This window comes from Blastocystis hominis (assembly GCF_000151665.1).
Source record: "Blastocystis hominis, Singapore isolate B (sub-type 7) whole genome shotgun sequence assembly, scaffold_4".
In the NCBI taxonomy this organism is placed as follows: domain Eukaryota; class Bigyra; order Opalinata; family Blastocystidae; genus Blastocystis; species Blastocystis hominis.
This window is the reverse complement of record NW_013171849.1, coordinates 606,473-620,252: the sequence shown is the minus strand read 5'-3', so window position 1 is coordinate 620,252 and position 13,780 is coordinate 606,473. Positions and strand designations below refer to the sequence as shown.

General features: G+C 51.7%; 7 protein-coding genes; 5 read left to right on the top strand and 2 right to left on the bottom strand.

Annotated features, from left to right (window-relative positions):
• Positions 1-97: 97 nt before the first annotated feature.
• On the top strand, positions 98-802 carry GSBLH_T00003798001 (uncharacterized protein; the record flags this gene model as incomplete). Its single annotated transcript, XM_013042596.1, has 1 exon — positions 98-802. The coding sequence occupies one exon, from the start codon at positions 98-100 to the stop codon at positions 800-802; it is 705 nt and encodes a 234-aa protein (XP_012898050.1).
• Positions 803-1,388: 586 nt separating this feature from the next.
• On the bottom strand, positions 1,389-3,458 carry GSBLH_T00003797001 (uncharacterized protein; the record flags this gene model as incomplete). The annotated part of the gene is made up of 5 exons (XM_013042595.1): positions 1,389-2,430; positions 2,462-2,538; positions 2,570-2,757; positions 2,792-2,964; positions 3,001-3,458. 5 exons carry the CDS (start codon positions 3,456-3,458, stop codon positions 1,389-1,391), a joined length of 1,938 nt encoding a protein of 645 aa, XP_012898049.1.
• Positions 3,459-3,493: 35 nt separating this feature from the next.
• GSBLH_T00006713001 (uncharacterized protein) lies at positions 3,494-4,542 on the bottom strand (the record flags this gene model as incomplete). The annotated part of the gene is made up of 5 exons (XM_013042594.1): positions 3,494-3,655; positions 3,685-3,876; positions 3,911-4,406; positions 4,428-4,507; positions 4,540-4,542. 5 exons carry the CDS (start codon positions 4,540-4,542, stop codon positions 3,494-3,496), a joined length of 933 nt encoding a protein of 310 aa, XP_012898048.1.
• A 407-nt stretch (positions 4,543-4,949) lies between these two features.
• Positions 4,950-5,551, top strand: GSBLH_T00007157001 (uncharacterized protein; the record flags this gene model as incomplete). Its single annotated transcript, XM_013042593.1, has 2 exons — positions 4,950-5,262; positions 5,292-5,551. 2 exons carry the CDS (start codon positions 4,950-4,952, stop codon positions 5,549-5,551), a joined length of 573 nt encoding a protein of 190 aa, XP_012898047.1.
• Positions 5,552-6,599: 1,048 nt separating this feature from the next.
• On the top strand, positions 6,600-8,939 carry GSBLH_T00003796001 (uncharacterized protein). XM_013042592.1 has 13 exons: positions 6,600-6,634; positions 6,666-6,700; positions 6,732-6,831; positions 6,862-6,902; positions 6,933-7,096; positions 7,126-7,284; positions 7,318-7,437; positions 7,468-7,893; positions 7,924-8,020; positions 8,058-8,179; positions 8,208-8,339; positions 8,368-8,519; positions 8,550-8,939. Exons 1-13 carry the CDS (start codon positions 6,605-6,607, stop codon positions 8,907-8,909), a joined length of 1,938 nt encoding a protein of 645 aa, XP_012898046.1. The 5' UTR covers positions 6,600-6,604; the 3' UTR covers positions 8,910-8,939.
• Positions 8,940-9,011: 72 nt separating this feature from the next.
• Positions 9,012-10,734, top strand: GSBLH_T00003795001 (uncharacterized protein). XM_013042591.1 has 8 exons: positions 9,012-9,037; positions 9,102-9,177; positions 9,212-9,285; positions 9,319-9,547; positions 9,580-9,631; positions 9,664-10,048; positions 10,078-10,230; positions 10,261-10,734. Exons 1-8 carry the CDS (start codon positions 9,025-9,027, stop codon positions 10,731-10,733), a joined length of 1,455 nt encoding a protein of 484 aa, XP_012898045.1. The 5' UTR covers positions 9,012-9,024; the 3' UTR covers position 10,734.
• Positions 10,735-12,158: 1,424 nt separating this feature from the next.
• GSBLH_T00006712001 (uncharacterized protein) lies at positions 12,159-13,712 on the top strand (the record flags this gene model as incomplete). The annotated part of the gene is made up of 2 exons (XM_013042590.1): positions 12,159-12,390; positions 12,421-13,712. 2 exons carry the CDS (start codon positions 12,159-12,161, stop codon positions 13,710-13,712), a joined length of 1,524 nt encoding a protein of 507 aa, XP_012898044.1.
• Positions 13,713-13,780: the final 68 nt, after the last annotated feature.

Genomic DNA, 13,780 nt, shown 5'->3' with positions numbered 1-13,780 from the left:
CTTCTTTACGTTGACAAAGCCATTGCAAGCGAAGCTAGACTCCATTTCGAGCAGCTGGGAGAATCGGTGGGTGATCGGTCTTCAGATTCGTATTGGTATGGGAAATGGAGTTTTTCTGGACAACTGCAAGTTTCTGTTTGAAAAGGACGTTGAGACCTTCGTGTACTACGCAAAGTATTTCTCCAATCGGACCAATTTAAAGCCGATTTGGTTTATCAGCACGGATTCTGTGAATGTGAAGCAGATGTTTTCTCAACGGTTTCCCGACGTTTCGTTCAGTGTGAAGGATCTGCCCATGAAGCACACCATGGCGTCGTCCTATCGCAACGACGATCCTGCGACCCAGCGCGCGATTCTGGACAACTACTTGCTCTCCCGGTCCGACGTGTTGCTCACGACCGGGTGGAGCAGTTTTGGGAAGATGGCGGCGGGGCGGATGAGCGTGGGACGGACGATTCTGATTACTCGGAACGATCCGATCCGCAATCCCCCTCCCCTGGTAGTTTTTAATCGCACGCTCTTTTGCTCTGTTTGTAACAAACACGCAGCTGGGCTAGGAAAAGAGGCTGTTGAGGAACGACTCCATCTGGACGGTTTCGGCTCGCTTGGCGGAGGGCTGGGCGAGGGAAGGAGGGCGCTTGCGATCGTCCGCTTTCGCTTTGGGCGGTGGAGGAGCGCTGGGTGTGGCGTCTTCCCAGGAGATGAAGGCGAGCAGGTCCTGCGATTCATCGTTGGAGGGGAGTTTGGGCGCATTGGAAGGGCTTTGAAAGGTGTGGGTGAAATAGGGACTCGTTTTCTGTGAAAGGGAAGCGGACTTTGGGAGCGAAGGGTTCGATGTCTGCGTTGCTTGGCTGGATTGGCAGTGCGCTGTGCTCGCGTTCTCTCCCGGCTGGCTGGTTTTCTGCGCGTGCTGGCTCGCTCGCTGCGCGGTCGACCCCTCCGACCGTCCCTGCTGCGCTGCTGGCAGCTGCGCGGCCGGCTGCTCCACGGTCACTTCCACGGTGGAGTCCACTCCGATCCACTGGTTGTGCAGCAGAATCGCGCGCAGCCTCCGCAGCGCGGCGCGTCCCGCGAAGGACACCGTCTCGGGCTGACTGATCTGCCGATAGAGCAGCACGTGCCCCTCCTCGGAGAGCAGAAGCAGCGAATACACGCCCAGTCCGAACGCGTGGGCAGGCGTCGCCGCGACGGCCGCGACGGCTGCGGGGCTCGCGGCCTCCACCACCACTTCCACGCTGCACGGCGACGTCTATTCTCCACCCGGCCTCGCTCCCTACCACCGCCACGCGCAGCTCCATGCGGCGCAGCCCCTCGATCTGCCGCTTGATCTGCGCGCCGATGCGACGGCCGATTATGGAGTCGAGCTACATCGCAGCGCTCCGCTGTGCCTACCAGCGCGGTGGGCGTGGCGGCCACGCTGGGTAGATCGTGGATGCCGCGCTGGCTGAGGTTGTGCAGCGCCGTGGGACCCACGCCATCCTGCTGGAGAGAGATAGCAGAAGCGTACGAGCTGGAGGAGCGCGCGGCTGCCGTCGCCCCAGGTGCGCTGCTGGAGCGCGCGGAGGAGAGAGAGGACCCAGACGAGAAGGTCGCCTTCGCGGACGTCGGGGGGGAAGGAAGGGCGCTGGGAGAAGTAGAAGACGATGGCGCGGCAGATGCGAGTGGAAGTCTGGATGATCTGGGAGAAAGGAGGGTGGAGAGAAGGGTACGGAGTCGGATTCAAACATCATGGACATGTCTTCGATTCGAATTCCGCCGAGAACGCTCTGAAGAGTGAGAGAGAAAAGGAATGGAAGGAACCATGAGGAGAGACACGACTTTCTGGTACGTCTCCTTGACCTTGCCTTTGTAGTGGTATTTGCCCAGTTTGGACCAGACGGAGTTGAGAAAGGTTTTCTGGCCTTGTTTGATGGGGTATTCTTCGAATTCCTAGGCCTGATAGCGTGAGAAGAAAGCGCACCGCGCTCTTGGCGATGTGTGGGAGAAGCTCCTCTTCGGAGGTCACAGAGGCGATGTTGAGAATGACGAGGGCCGTGTGGAACTTTAAGTAGTACTTCTGCATGAGCAGTCCTCCGATTTTGGAGCAATACGTCTGATGGGAATCGATGAGAAGCAGATCTAATGGAGAGGCAGCGTGGAGGCAAACCGTTCTCGGAGAGAAGCGTGATGTAGTGGACCAGAAGCTCTTGGAGCTGCTTGTCGATGTATTCGTGTGTTTGCTGGATGGATTGGGGCATGGGGCTAGGAACGATGTGGTAGTGTCGTGGGTTCTTGTGCACTCGGACATAATAGAAAGTGCCAGCCAGCCATTGAAAGAGAGTTTTCTGGTTGGTGATGGAGCGGAGCACGATCTCGTTGTTGATACACTCGATGATATTCTCGGTCAGATTAGACTCGATGCAGCCCAGAATCTCCGATTCGTTCTGGTATCTATTCATCGATCCACTTCTTTCTCTCTCACTTGCTCACTCGATCGGTACTCGTGAGAATCACAGCCACTCCCTTCTCGTTAAACTGCGGTCTTCCGGCTCTTCCAATCTAGCCTCGACCCTCCTTCCGTCTCCATTACCATTTGCTGAAGCATCGCATTGTCGATCTCTTCGTACCCGCGACCTCCGCCTTTCCACTGCACGGTCCCCTTGATAATCACGAGATACACGGGGAGATTCACGCCCAAAGCGAGCGTGGAGGTCGTGCAAACCACCTGAATGAGGCCATTCTCGAAGAGCGTCTCGACGAGATTTCGATCTTGCGGGGCTATGGGTGATGGATTGGAGAGAACGAGAGGAACAAAGTCCTGCTGTGTGGATGGCGATGCCGTATTTGAGCCATTCGCGGAGCGAGGTGTCTTGGATTCGATGCGTGTATTGGAGGATTCTGGAAGGAAGAAGGGGAACGATCGGTTCACTCTTGCTGCATTTCGATGGGCAGGAAGATTTTGTGCTGCGTGTAGTCAGCGACGAGCTGATTGGCGAGCGAGCTGGAATGAATTATAAAAACCAAGGCAAAGCATACATGCAGCCTTTGCGTGTGGAAGAGAATACCATCACGGGTTTGTTGTGCGAGTATTGCTGAATAACGTTGAAGACTCTACGAAGAACGCACGCGATGGGAGTTGTACTTGTAATTGAGATATTTCTACATTTGAGCCCACGAACCGATCGAACCTCGAAGAGGAACGGATTGCGCTGGTTGTGATTCTCATACCCGATCACGATGCGCTCGATGGGAACGGGACGATAGCTCGAATCGAACGAGAAATGCTTGGCGTGGAGCCACTGCGCCACATCCTCGCTGTTCGGAAACGTCGCAGAGAGCGTGACGAGTCGGATCGGGGAAGGAACGCCTCGCAGCACACTCCTCACTACATGATTTCTCAAGTCTAGGATTACTTCGAAGTCTCGAGATGATCGTTTCGATATTGGCTCCTCGAGGTTCATTGAGGAGATGGATTTCATCGATCATGAGGAGTCGCAGTCGCTCCACGAAGGAGTCATCGCCGAACGGAGCACTCCACCGTCGAGAAAGAATCTCTAGCTTTTCGGGAGTCGTGAAAATAATGTGAAAGGAAGCGAGTTGTTTGTGCAGCTCTACAGTGAATCGTTTCGAGGAAACGCAAACGCGTGACGACAGTGTCTGTGTCTCCTGTGACTTCCTACATCACAGCGATCGATCGTGTCTTACCACGCATTTGAGGCCGAGCGAAGCGAACGTGCTGCTCCATTTCGTGAAGATCTCATTGCAGAGTGCTTTCGTGGGGCAGACATAGACAATACTATAAGGAAAGCTAGCCGAAGGGGAGGTCGAGGGGTCAGTAATCCATTCGTGGTGCAGTTTTAGCACGGCGAGTTCCAACAGAACTGTTTTACCGCAACCCTGGAGAGAAAAGGAGAGAAGGGGAGAAGAGTACGGTGGGGGCAGAGACGACGATGTTTTCGGAGGAGTGGAGAATGGCGTCGCAAACAGCGGACTGGATGCGGTTGAAATAGTCGTATGGAATGATCTTCCAGTACATGGAGTCGAGAACGTCGTGAACACGCACCAAATCGGTGTATTGAGTGTGGAAAGGAGGATAAGCATTTTGGTTGATTGGTTTCATTGGTTGAGTTCGATTCGTGTTGTATGTGTTGTTTGTATGATATGCATTGTTTTCTCTTCTAACATGATTAGTACTATTATTACGATCATGATACACATCATAATCCTGATATACGCCTTCATTTGTTTGAGTTGCTTGATAATCTCCTGATTCCTGCGATGGGCGAAAGAGACTTTCGACTTCCTCTTCAATAGAGGGACCATCCTTCGTGTTCGTGGAATATGGTTGAGAGGGAATTTGCGTCTGTCGGTTGGTTGCGATCACGGGTCGAAGAGGTCGACTCTTGTCTGGAATCGTTGGAATCTGACTACACGTTCAGCGAACAAACATATCAAACATTTCGGTCACCTTTTGCGGTTGAATTGCCACCGACCCAAAAATCTCATTTAGTAGCGAGTTGATAGAATCCTAGAATTGAATACCTCACCGAATTACAATACCATTTACACAAAATGAGCACTTATGTTAAAAGGTGTTGATGGAGGGAAAACTTTGAAAACTCTGCGTACGCCTCCATTTCTTGTTTTTATGTACTGTTAAGGATTATGCATTCCTTTTTTCAATGGGCTCATCTTTTCTTTTTGTAGTCTTCTATTCTTCTCTATTATTTGGTGCAACACTATTGGCGACATCTCTACCGCTGCTTGTTCACATGTCGAAGAATACTTCCAAAATAATTTCCTTGATCGGAGTTGGACTGATGCTGGGGACTAGTTTCATTGTTGTTGTTCCAGAAGCCATTTTACGTGGATGTGAGTGTCTAGCAGCGGAAGGAGGAGCAAGCGGGAATTCTGAGCATTTAGAGTCGAAGAATATAGGTTTGGCAATTGTATTAGGTTTTGTTGTTATGATGTTAGCTGATTCGTTCTCTCACAAGGATCATGACCATGGTTGTAACGAGGAGAGCAACGAAGAACATCTCGATGGAGTGAAAGAAGAGGTTGTGGTCAACATTACTGAAATGAGTATCAAGAAGCTGCGATCCTCTGTGTATGGCCTGTGTCTGCACTCCCTCTTCGACGGTCTCGTCGTGGGCTCAAGTGTGATCTCAGCGAACGTGGATGTGATCCAAACCATTTTCTGGGCGATTCTGCTTCACAAGATCTCTGCAGCTCTGGGTGTGGGCATTTTCATCCGCCAACTCCATATCTCCTACAAACAGGGTTTTCTTGCTTGCTTGTTGTGATTGTAGCGCTACGGTATATTTGCTGGTTCTCTGCGGCAACGCCTCTTTCCACCATTTTCTCGTCTATTCTCGTTCTGTTCTCATCCTCTTACATTCCCTCGTCTCTACTGGGCTATGCGTTCGCATTTAGCGCTGGCACGTTCCTTCATGTGTCGCTGATGCACATTCTTCCATCGATAGGATCGCATGTTGGGTTTGTTCAGGTCGGTTTTATCCTGATTGGTGTATTGATTCCGTATCTGTTGTTTACGGAACATTCTCATTGATTCCCTGTGTACTATTTTGACTGTTTGTTTGCAAACCATTTTGATTTTTGGAGTATGCGAGCAATATTTCGATAGGTACTTAGAATCAGATGAATGAATTCAGAAAGTACTTTCCTTCGGTCTTTTAAAATTACGGAATACCAGGCTATAATGGACATCAGGATCCATTGCTTCTTTTGGTTTTCTAGTAGATAAAATAATGATTTGATATCCTGTATAAAACAAAATAAGTATAGTAATCCGAGTTTCTGGTGTTCAAGAAGTTAATGGCTTAAATCTTCAATGAAATAGACTATGCATTTAAAAATTGGATGCTACGAACTGTTTGTATTACATTCGGTTATGCAAATACAGTTTTAAAATAGTACTTCATTCCCATCTGTTGAGTATGTTCAATATCTGTTTCTCTAATTCTTGACTATGGCTTCTATGTCTCGTTAAATACGAGATAATGATTCGATTTAATATTCCGCTTCCCAGTTATGGAAACACGCTACCTCTGCTTCTGTCCATCTCAGAGATAGATAGTTACAGTTCTGTGGCTGAACGATCCTGCGGAATATGAAATGAAGTGAATGAATTGGAGTGGGGATAAATCATATTGACCCAACTTTGATTAGGGAAGATTGCCAAGGAGCTCAGGAAAAGAACACAAGGAGATACCATCCAGTGTGTCCACTGAAATCGGAAGGATACACTCCTTGCAGTGAACACTTCAGGGTGTGAATAAGAGGAAGGAAGGAAGGAAGGAAGGAATGGAGAATACGAAAGTGAAGAGTGTGAGGAATCGATTTACTTCTACTCTCCATTCCATCCTCCAACATAGTTAAAAGAAAACAATGTGCCTTTTTCATGAAGAAAATATGTTTGATCGTTCTGACGAAATATTTATGCACGTACAAAAGGTAAAACACACCATTACGGAAGAATCTAAGTCATTGGTGATAAATTGGATGAGGAAAAATCGATCACCCAAAAGTTGAAAAGAAGGAGGAATTTTTGGCGTTTTTTCCGGATTGATTTATTCACAACTTCAAGGTATTGTGAAGAACGATGAGCGATCCGATCAACGATTCGGAGAAGGTAGCCCTTGTGGTGATTGAATTTTGTTTAGAAGGCTATTGAGCTGCCAACCTTACGGGAAGACGAGTATGTCTAATTGGCCAGATATGATGCTTAGCGAGGTTCTACCAACCATCCCAGAGGAAAGTACAAGCTCTGATATGCGTAGCGACATTCCTGTAATTCAAGTGACCACCATCCCCAAAAAGGATGTCGATGTATGTGTCCCCCCTCCGTCTAAACGTTAGACAATTCACATTTACTCTAGAGCCTCTAGCAAGGCAACAAGGTTTTCGAAAGTGTGATGAGTGATGGATAGCAGTTTTTACGGAGCGGCAGGCCGCCAGTCTACCATTCTTGGAGAAGATCCTTTGTTTAATGATCACGATCCCGTGGCGATTATCAGTGCTTCTCGCATGAACACGCAAGGCCACACAAAGTCTTCCTACCATTTGCAGAAATCCCTGACGACTGCCTCGATTCGTAGATCCTGCCGCTTGGCTCACATCCAGCTGCGGAGATTCCTGGAATCCCCTTTGTGAAGCGCTTGACGTCCCGGTCGTCGATCGGCGCCTTCATCGGGCTGCTGATCTCCATCATCGTCATGTGCTGTCCTTTAGACCCAACGAACGTCTCCGTTCAGCGTTGTGCCGGCGTTCTCCTGATCATGGGTCCCTCCTCTCTCGATCCCGCCTAACATGCAGCGACGTTGTGGATCAGCGAGATCATCCCGCTGTCGGTGACGGCGTTGCTCCCGGTGATTCTCTTCCCGTTCCTCAACATCCTCCCCGCCTCGACGGTCTCCACGCAGTACTTCAACGACGGTAGTTCTCCGCGCTGAGCGTGATTTGCAGTGATCTTTTTGTTCTTCGCGGGCTTTTTGATGTCCCTGGCGATGGAGAAATGGAACCTGCACATGCGCATCGCACTCTGCATCATGCGCCTCTTCACGCGTCCCCGCTCCATGCTGCTGGGCATCATGTGCACCGGCGCGGTGCTCTCCATTTTCGTGAGCAACACGGCGGCGGCGCTGATGATGGTGGCGAACTGCAACGCGCTGGTGGAGTCGCTGAACAAGCGCTTCGGCGAGAAGAAAGTGAAGGGCTTCGCGAAGTCCATTTTCCTGGGCATCGCGTTCTCCACCTCCATCGGCGGAATCCCCACGCTCATCTCCTCCCCGCCGAACATGATCTTCGCGCAGATGTTCAACGACCGCTTCGGAGACAAGCCCGGCGTCCCGGTGATCTCCTTCTCCAACTGGCTCATCTCCACGCTGCCCAGTGCCCGTTCGCGCGAGGTGTGAGCCGTAGTGAGCATCGTGCTGCTGCTCTGCGCGTGGGTGATGCTCTTCTATTTCTGCCCCGCGCCCTCGCAGTTCAGCATCGATAAATCCTTCTGCGTCGAAGAGTTTTTCACTTGTTTTTTTAAATTATCTCTCTCGTAGATACAAAAAACTCGGCAAAATGAAATACGAAGAGTACGTCGTCGCCTTCGGATTCGTCCTTCTCTCCCTCCTCTGGCTCTTCCGCGTCGACCTCAACTTCGGAGACAGCTTCTCCATCCCAGGTTCCCCGTTTCTCCGTTTCCTCCCTAGGCTGGAGCAATCTGTTCCCCTCGACGGCCGGCATTTCCGACGGCACCGTGGGCATGACCGTCGCTCTGCTCCTCTTCTTCATCCCCTCGCGCAAGACGCTCCGCGGGGAGAAGGTGGAATCCAAGGACGAGGGTACCTCCGTTTCCCTGTTTCCACGTAGAATTCATCATGACGTGGGGCACCGCGAAGAAACTCCCCTGGGATCTGGTGCTTCTGTTCGGCGGCGGCTTCGCGCTGGCCGCGGGGGCGGAGCAGAGCGGGCTGGCGACGTGGATCGGGTCGAAGATGAGCCGGCTGGGCGGTCTGAACGTGGTAAGGGCGTCGAGACGGCGTGTTGGGTAGTTCCTCACGACGTTCCTGATCGAAGTGATCATGGTGATCGTCGGCATTTTCACCTCCAATACCGCCTGCGCCAGCATTATGATCCCCGTCGTGATCGGCGTGGCGACGTCGAGCCAGATCAACCCGCTCGTGCTGCTGTTCCCGGTCGTGTGCTGCTGCTCCTGTGCGTTTTTGCTGCCCTCGTCGACGCCGCCCAACTTGATCGCCTATACCAGTAACACGTTCACCACTCTGGATCTGCTTCTCAGCGGATTGTGTCTGTCGGTGGTGTGCATCATCGCGTTTGAGATTAATAATTTCACGATCTTCCCTGCGGTCATCGGATATGATTGGAGAGTCTTCCCGGAGTGGGCGATGTAGTTGGGAACGGTTCTGAATTGCTTTGATGCTGTGCTGTTTGTTGGAAAATCGGTTTTCGGAGGGGATCAAACTTTCAAACCAGAAATTCGTTACTGTTGTGCTTCCATTCGACACAATGTTTTGTGCAAGTAGGGCTTGTTCGCTGTGGGCTTGCTTTGCGTGAAGGGGGACCTTTGTTCTCATTTTGCCTAGTTTCCGGAGAAGTGCCTCACGAGCCTGTCGTTTCGAAAAAGACGGGATATATTTATGAGAAAAGCCTCATTACAAAGTAGGATTTTGCGCAAAGAGTGTTCATGTGCTAGGTATATTGAAGCCGAGGGGAAGTGCCCGATTACTGGAGAGGAGCTCGACCTCAGCGATCTGATCGATGTAAAGAGTGAGTTTTTGGAGACCTTGTCTTCCTCATTAGCTCAGCCCTTAGTAAAGCCCAAACCCACGCCGGCGACCAGCATTCCTGGTCTGCTCGTCTCTCTGCAGAACGAGTGGGACAGCATGATGCTCGAGTCGTTCACGCTCAAAAAGCACCTCCAAGCGGTTCGTCAGGAGCTTAGCCAGGCTTTGTACCAGCACGAAGCCGCGTGCCGCGTGATCGCCCGTCTGATCAAGGAGCGCGACGAAGCGCGCGCCGCTCTGGCCAGGTACACTCGCAGCCTCCCTAATGACTTTTCAGCGTGGAATCGGCGGCCGTGTCGGTGCCCGAAGGCCCCAAAATGGAAGTGGAAGTAGGCAGCGATCGGGTTTTGATCACGCGCAGGAATCGAAGATCAGCGACGAAATGCTCTCCAAAATGACGCGTCGTGCCAAGGAGAGCTTCAAAACGCGTCCCAAGCGCGTGATCCCCTCCGACCTGGCGACCTCGGAGGACATCAGCAAGTGGTCTCTGCAATCGACCTACTCCGCGCACAAAACGGCGCATCCCCGCGTGAACGCGCTGCGGATCTCCGCGGTGAGCCCGGACCTTGTTCTGAGCGGCGGCGACGACGGTCAGGTGCTTCTGTACGACGCCTCAGCGCAGCGCGTGGAGCGTCGCTTCGAAGGCCACGCGAAGCCGGTGAGCTCGGCCTTGCTGGTGGAGTCGGGCAGTGCCCGCGTCGTGGTGTCGGGGTCGCTGGACCGCACGGTGCGCGTGTGGAGCGGAGGTGGGCGCGTGATCGGGGTTTGAGGGTAGAGGAGCGGCCGACGATCCTGCGCGCGCACTCGGAGGAGGTGACCGGGCTCGCGCTGCAGCCCACCGGGGAGTTCTTCGTGTCCTGCGGGCGCGACGGGCTGTGGGCGTTCTACGATCTGGCGGCGGCGCGGCTGGTGCAGACGGTGCGGAGCGGTAGGAGAGCGAGCGGCGAGCGAGGCGTAGAGAAGAGCGCGCTGGAGACCGCGGAGTTCCACCCCGATGGGCTGATCCTGGCGACCGGGACGCGCGAGGGCGTGGTGCAGGTCTGGGACATGAAGACGCAGAGCTGCGTGGCGAGCTTCGGCGAGGCGGGAGAGCCGGCGAGGGCGGTGCAGGCGGTGGCGTTCAGCGAGAACGGATACACGATGGCGAGCGGAGGCGAGGACGGCAAGGTGCGCGTGTGGGATCTGCGGAACGGAGAGTGCGTGAAGGAGTGGGAGGTCGGGTCCGCGGTGAGGGCGCTGCAGTTCGATTTCGCGGGGTGCTATCTGGGCGTGGGAAGCGACGCGGTGAGCGTGTGGGAGAGCAAGGCGTGGACGAAGGTCTGGGAATGCGCGGAGGACGCGGACGGGTATCACTGCCTGGCGTTCGGAGACAAGGCCAAGTACTTGCTGGCGGGCTGTGGGAACCGCTCCGTTGCTCGCTTTTCGTTGTAGTGGCGTGTTTGTTCAACAAACAGAGCAGGACTCGATCGCGGATCGCAGCGGATAGCTTTGGATCAGGTTCAGCAGAAACTCGCGACGCCTCCTCGCCACCACCTTCAGCTTCTCGTAAATGCTGCTGCGCAGCGGCTCGTCCGCTTCCTCGCCGCCACGCGCGCCCGGCCGCGGCACCACCGTGTTCTCCAGGTTGTAATAGCGCGTCTCGTAGGTGGGCTCGCTGGAGAGCGCGTCGTACAGGGCGTAGCACTCCGCGTCCACGCTCTCCTCGCGCTCCGCGTCCTTCCCGGCGAGCACCAGCGGGCGGATCTGCGCGTCGTCGTCCTTCCAGACGTCCTGGAAGCGCTGGCAGAGCTGGCAGAGCACGAGCGACGCCACGGCGTAGCTGAGGTTTTTCTCGGAGGAGAAGGAGAGGCCGCGACGGCAGCGCGGACAGCGGAAAAGCCAGCGCTGAATGCTCTGGTGAGCGATGAATCGGGAACGATGATGCCAGTAGTTGTAGCTGGAAAGCAGGTCGGGGTACTCGGACTCTTGGATCTCCCGCTCGGAAAAAGGGACTTGGATGTAGGGGAGCTCGGGAAACGACCGGTCTGCGATGAGAAACGACCCTCCTGGATGTGACAGGGACAAGGCAAGGCCTACGATTCAGAATGGACCGTTTGTGGAAGCGAAGCGTATACCCCAAGGCGGACTTGTTGAAGAGAGAACAGTTGCTCTGATGGCAATCATTGTTACAGTACAAATGAAGGAAGCAGCCAGCACTGTCTACAACAAGCAGAATCTTTTTTCCTTGTGGAGTATTCAAAATGTTGTTAGGAACGGAAAACTCTGGAATGAGCACGGTGTCTACGTGTCAGAAGCGAAAAACACGCGGCTACCAATCACGCCGACAGACCCTGGAAAATTGCGCCTTCTGTCGGCCTTTAGAGGACGCTGGCTTTGCAGTGCCGGGAAATAGATGACATAATCCTTGATATCGTTGAGCACACGGATGTACTGCGTAATCACGGATTTGACGACAGTTCTATGCAACCCGCTGAATAGAGACAAAAACTTTATGGAAAAACAAGAAGTCAGGAACAACACCGTAAGCGCCGTATAGGTCACTCCATTATCCCCACCATTATCTTTCTGAGAGAAGAGACTACACTTTGTAATACTCTGAATCTCGTTTATCAAAAGGGACAATGTATCTTTGGATACATGGAATAACTTTCGGAACTGCATATTGGACGCCGTATGCAAGAAGTAGGAAAGCACAGATTCACTCTTCTTCCCAGAGGCTCCCTCATTCTTTGTCTGTAAAAAAGTATAGTTCTCCAAGACCCTCTCACAACGCTTGCAGTCATTCCTACGGCCTGCTAGTACGGAGGCCACCTCCTCAATACTAGACATTCAAGTTAACTGACGAAAAAACAAAAAATGAATAACTCTGGGATTAAATGCAATGGTGTAACGGGCATTGACTTCGGAGCTACGTCGGTGAAGGCGTGTGTCCGCACCCAAAACGGATTAACCCTTGTTCGACCGAATGGAGCTGATATTTTGTTTTCGGAAATCTCGATATGCAAAAATAGGATGATTCCAGGGATGCATCAGAACGGCTATTTTATTTCCAATATTAAGGAAGAACTTGCAAAAGTCGATTCGAATGGTTTGTATATTACACCTTTATAACATTTAGGAAAGGACGACTATAAGATGGTTATTAATTTTGGGTATACGACGTCTTCTCTTTACACCATGGATATCATCGCTGAAATCGTGAAATACGTGTATGACAGCGCATCTACTATAACGGGCGTAAAGGATATGAAGGCATCGATTACATACCCTACGACATTCAGTCGTTATAGTGTTCAACAGCTCATCAATTCGATCGAACTGGGAGGATTTGAGGTGATTTCGGTCTATCCCGAACCAATCGCCGCTGCCTACTCGATCATCCACGGTTTGATGCAGAATCCCTTTAAAACCATGCAAGAATTCGGCAGTGAGTTCAACATCATCGTGTACGACTTCGGAGGCTACACGTTCGATTGCTCGGCGATCCATATGCATGATAAGCAGTTTGATTTGATCGACCACTACTGCGAGGCATACACGGGTTGTTATTATTTGAGTCAGGAAATCGTGCAAGAGGCAAATCCGAAGTTGTCAGGGAAAGAATTACTGGAACAAACGCGCGAATGCATGAAGATGATCAACAACACGAAAAATATGATTTACCTAAATGGAGTGACCATATCAACCGAAATCAGCAAAAAGCATATTTTAAAATACGTGAAAAAGACGGAAGTGTTAATCGATGCGTTGCTGAACCAGTTGGATCGAAAATTGAAGACCGTTCTGTTCTTTGTTGGAGGCATGTGCACCTGTCCCATTGTTCGCAACGAAATCCGCGAGCACTATCCCAATCTCCAGATCACCGAGCAGAACACGTTTTTATATGATGTTTCGCAAGGCGCCTTTCTGTTAGGCGAGTCGATCATCAATTCACATGACATCAAGTTCGATATGGAGAAGTGCTCTCCTCCGCAAGATCCGCTGCCATACAATATTGTAGTGACCATTGGGGGGAATGAAAAGCTGCTCAGACGCACCGACGCGAACGAAACGAGCGAGGTGTGTCAGTTTTGTTTGGATATCCGACCGAATGGTCCGAGTCGAGTGCGCGTTCAGTGCTTCTATGACCATCCACATAGGAAGAATGACGCGTATATTATCAATGAGTCGTTTATTGTGGTGGACGCTATACAAATCGTGTTTAAGTGTTGGATCGACAAGGTGAACATTGTTCATATTGTTTCGGAGTGTTCGAAGGTCGTCTATAAGAAGAGCTATCAAGGGTTTGCCATTCAGCATATTTCGGATGATATGAGAGAGGCGCATAAGAAGCGAGTTGAGGAGAGTGTAGCCGCATTCAAGTTGAGTGAGAGCGAGCGAAGGAAGCGTATGGGAGCGAGTCGTAATTAACTAATGGATTGATTGAAAAGGTTGCTTGAATATGAAAGTCAGCAAAAAGAAAGATTGCATAAATATAC

What these genes read in the sequence shown, in the direction of transcription:
- GSBLH_T00003795001 (XM_013042591.1), top strand. An exon ending in GAGAAAAGCCTCATTACAAA is followed by an intron (nt 9,178 to 9,211) that starts GTAGGATTTTGC and finishes TTCATGTGCTAG; the next exon opens with GTATATTGAAGCCGAGGGGA. An exon ending in GGTGCAGACGGTGCGGAGCG is followed by an intron (nt 10,231 to 10,260) that starts GTAGGAGAGCGA and finishes AGCGAGGCGTAG; the next exon opens with AGAAGAGCGCGCTGGAGACC.
- GSBLH_T00003796001 (XM_013042592.1), top strand. Translation starts at nt 6,605, where the DNA reads ATGAGCGATCCGATCAACGATTCGGAGAAG. An exon ending in CGGCGTTCTCCTGATCATGG is followed by an intron (nt 7,285 to 7,317) that starts GTCCCTCCTCTC and finishes CCTAACATGCAG; the next exon opens with CGACGTTGTGGATCAGCGAG. An exon ending in AGACAGCTTCTCCATCCCAG is followed by an intron (nt 8,180 to 8,207) that starts GTTCCCCGTTTC and finishes TTTCCTCCCTAG; the next exon opens with GCTGGAGCAATCTGTTCCCC.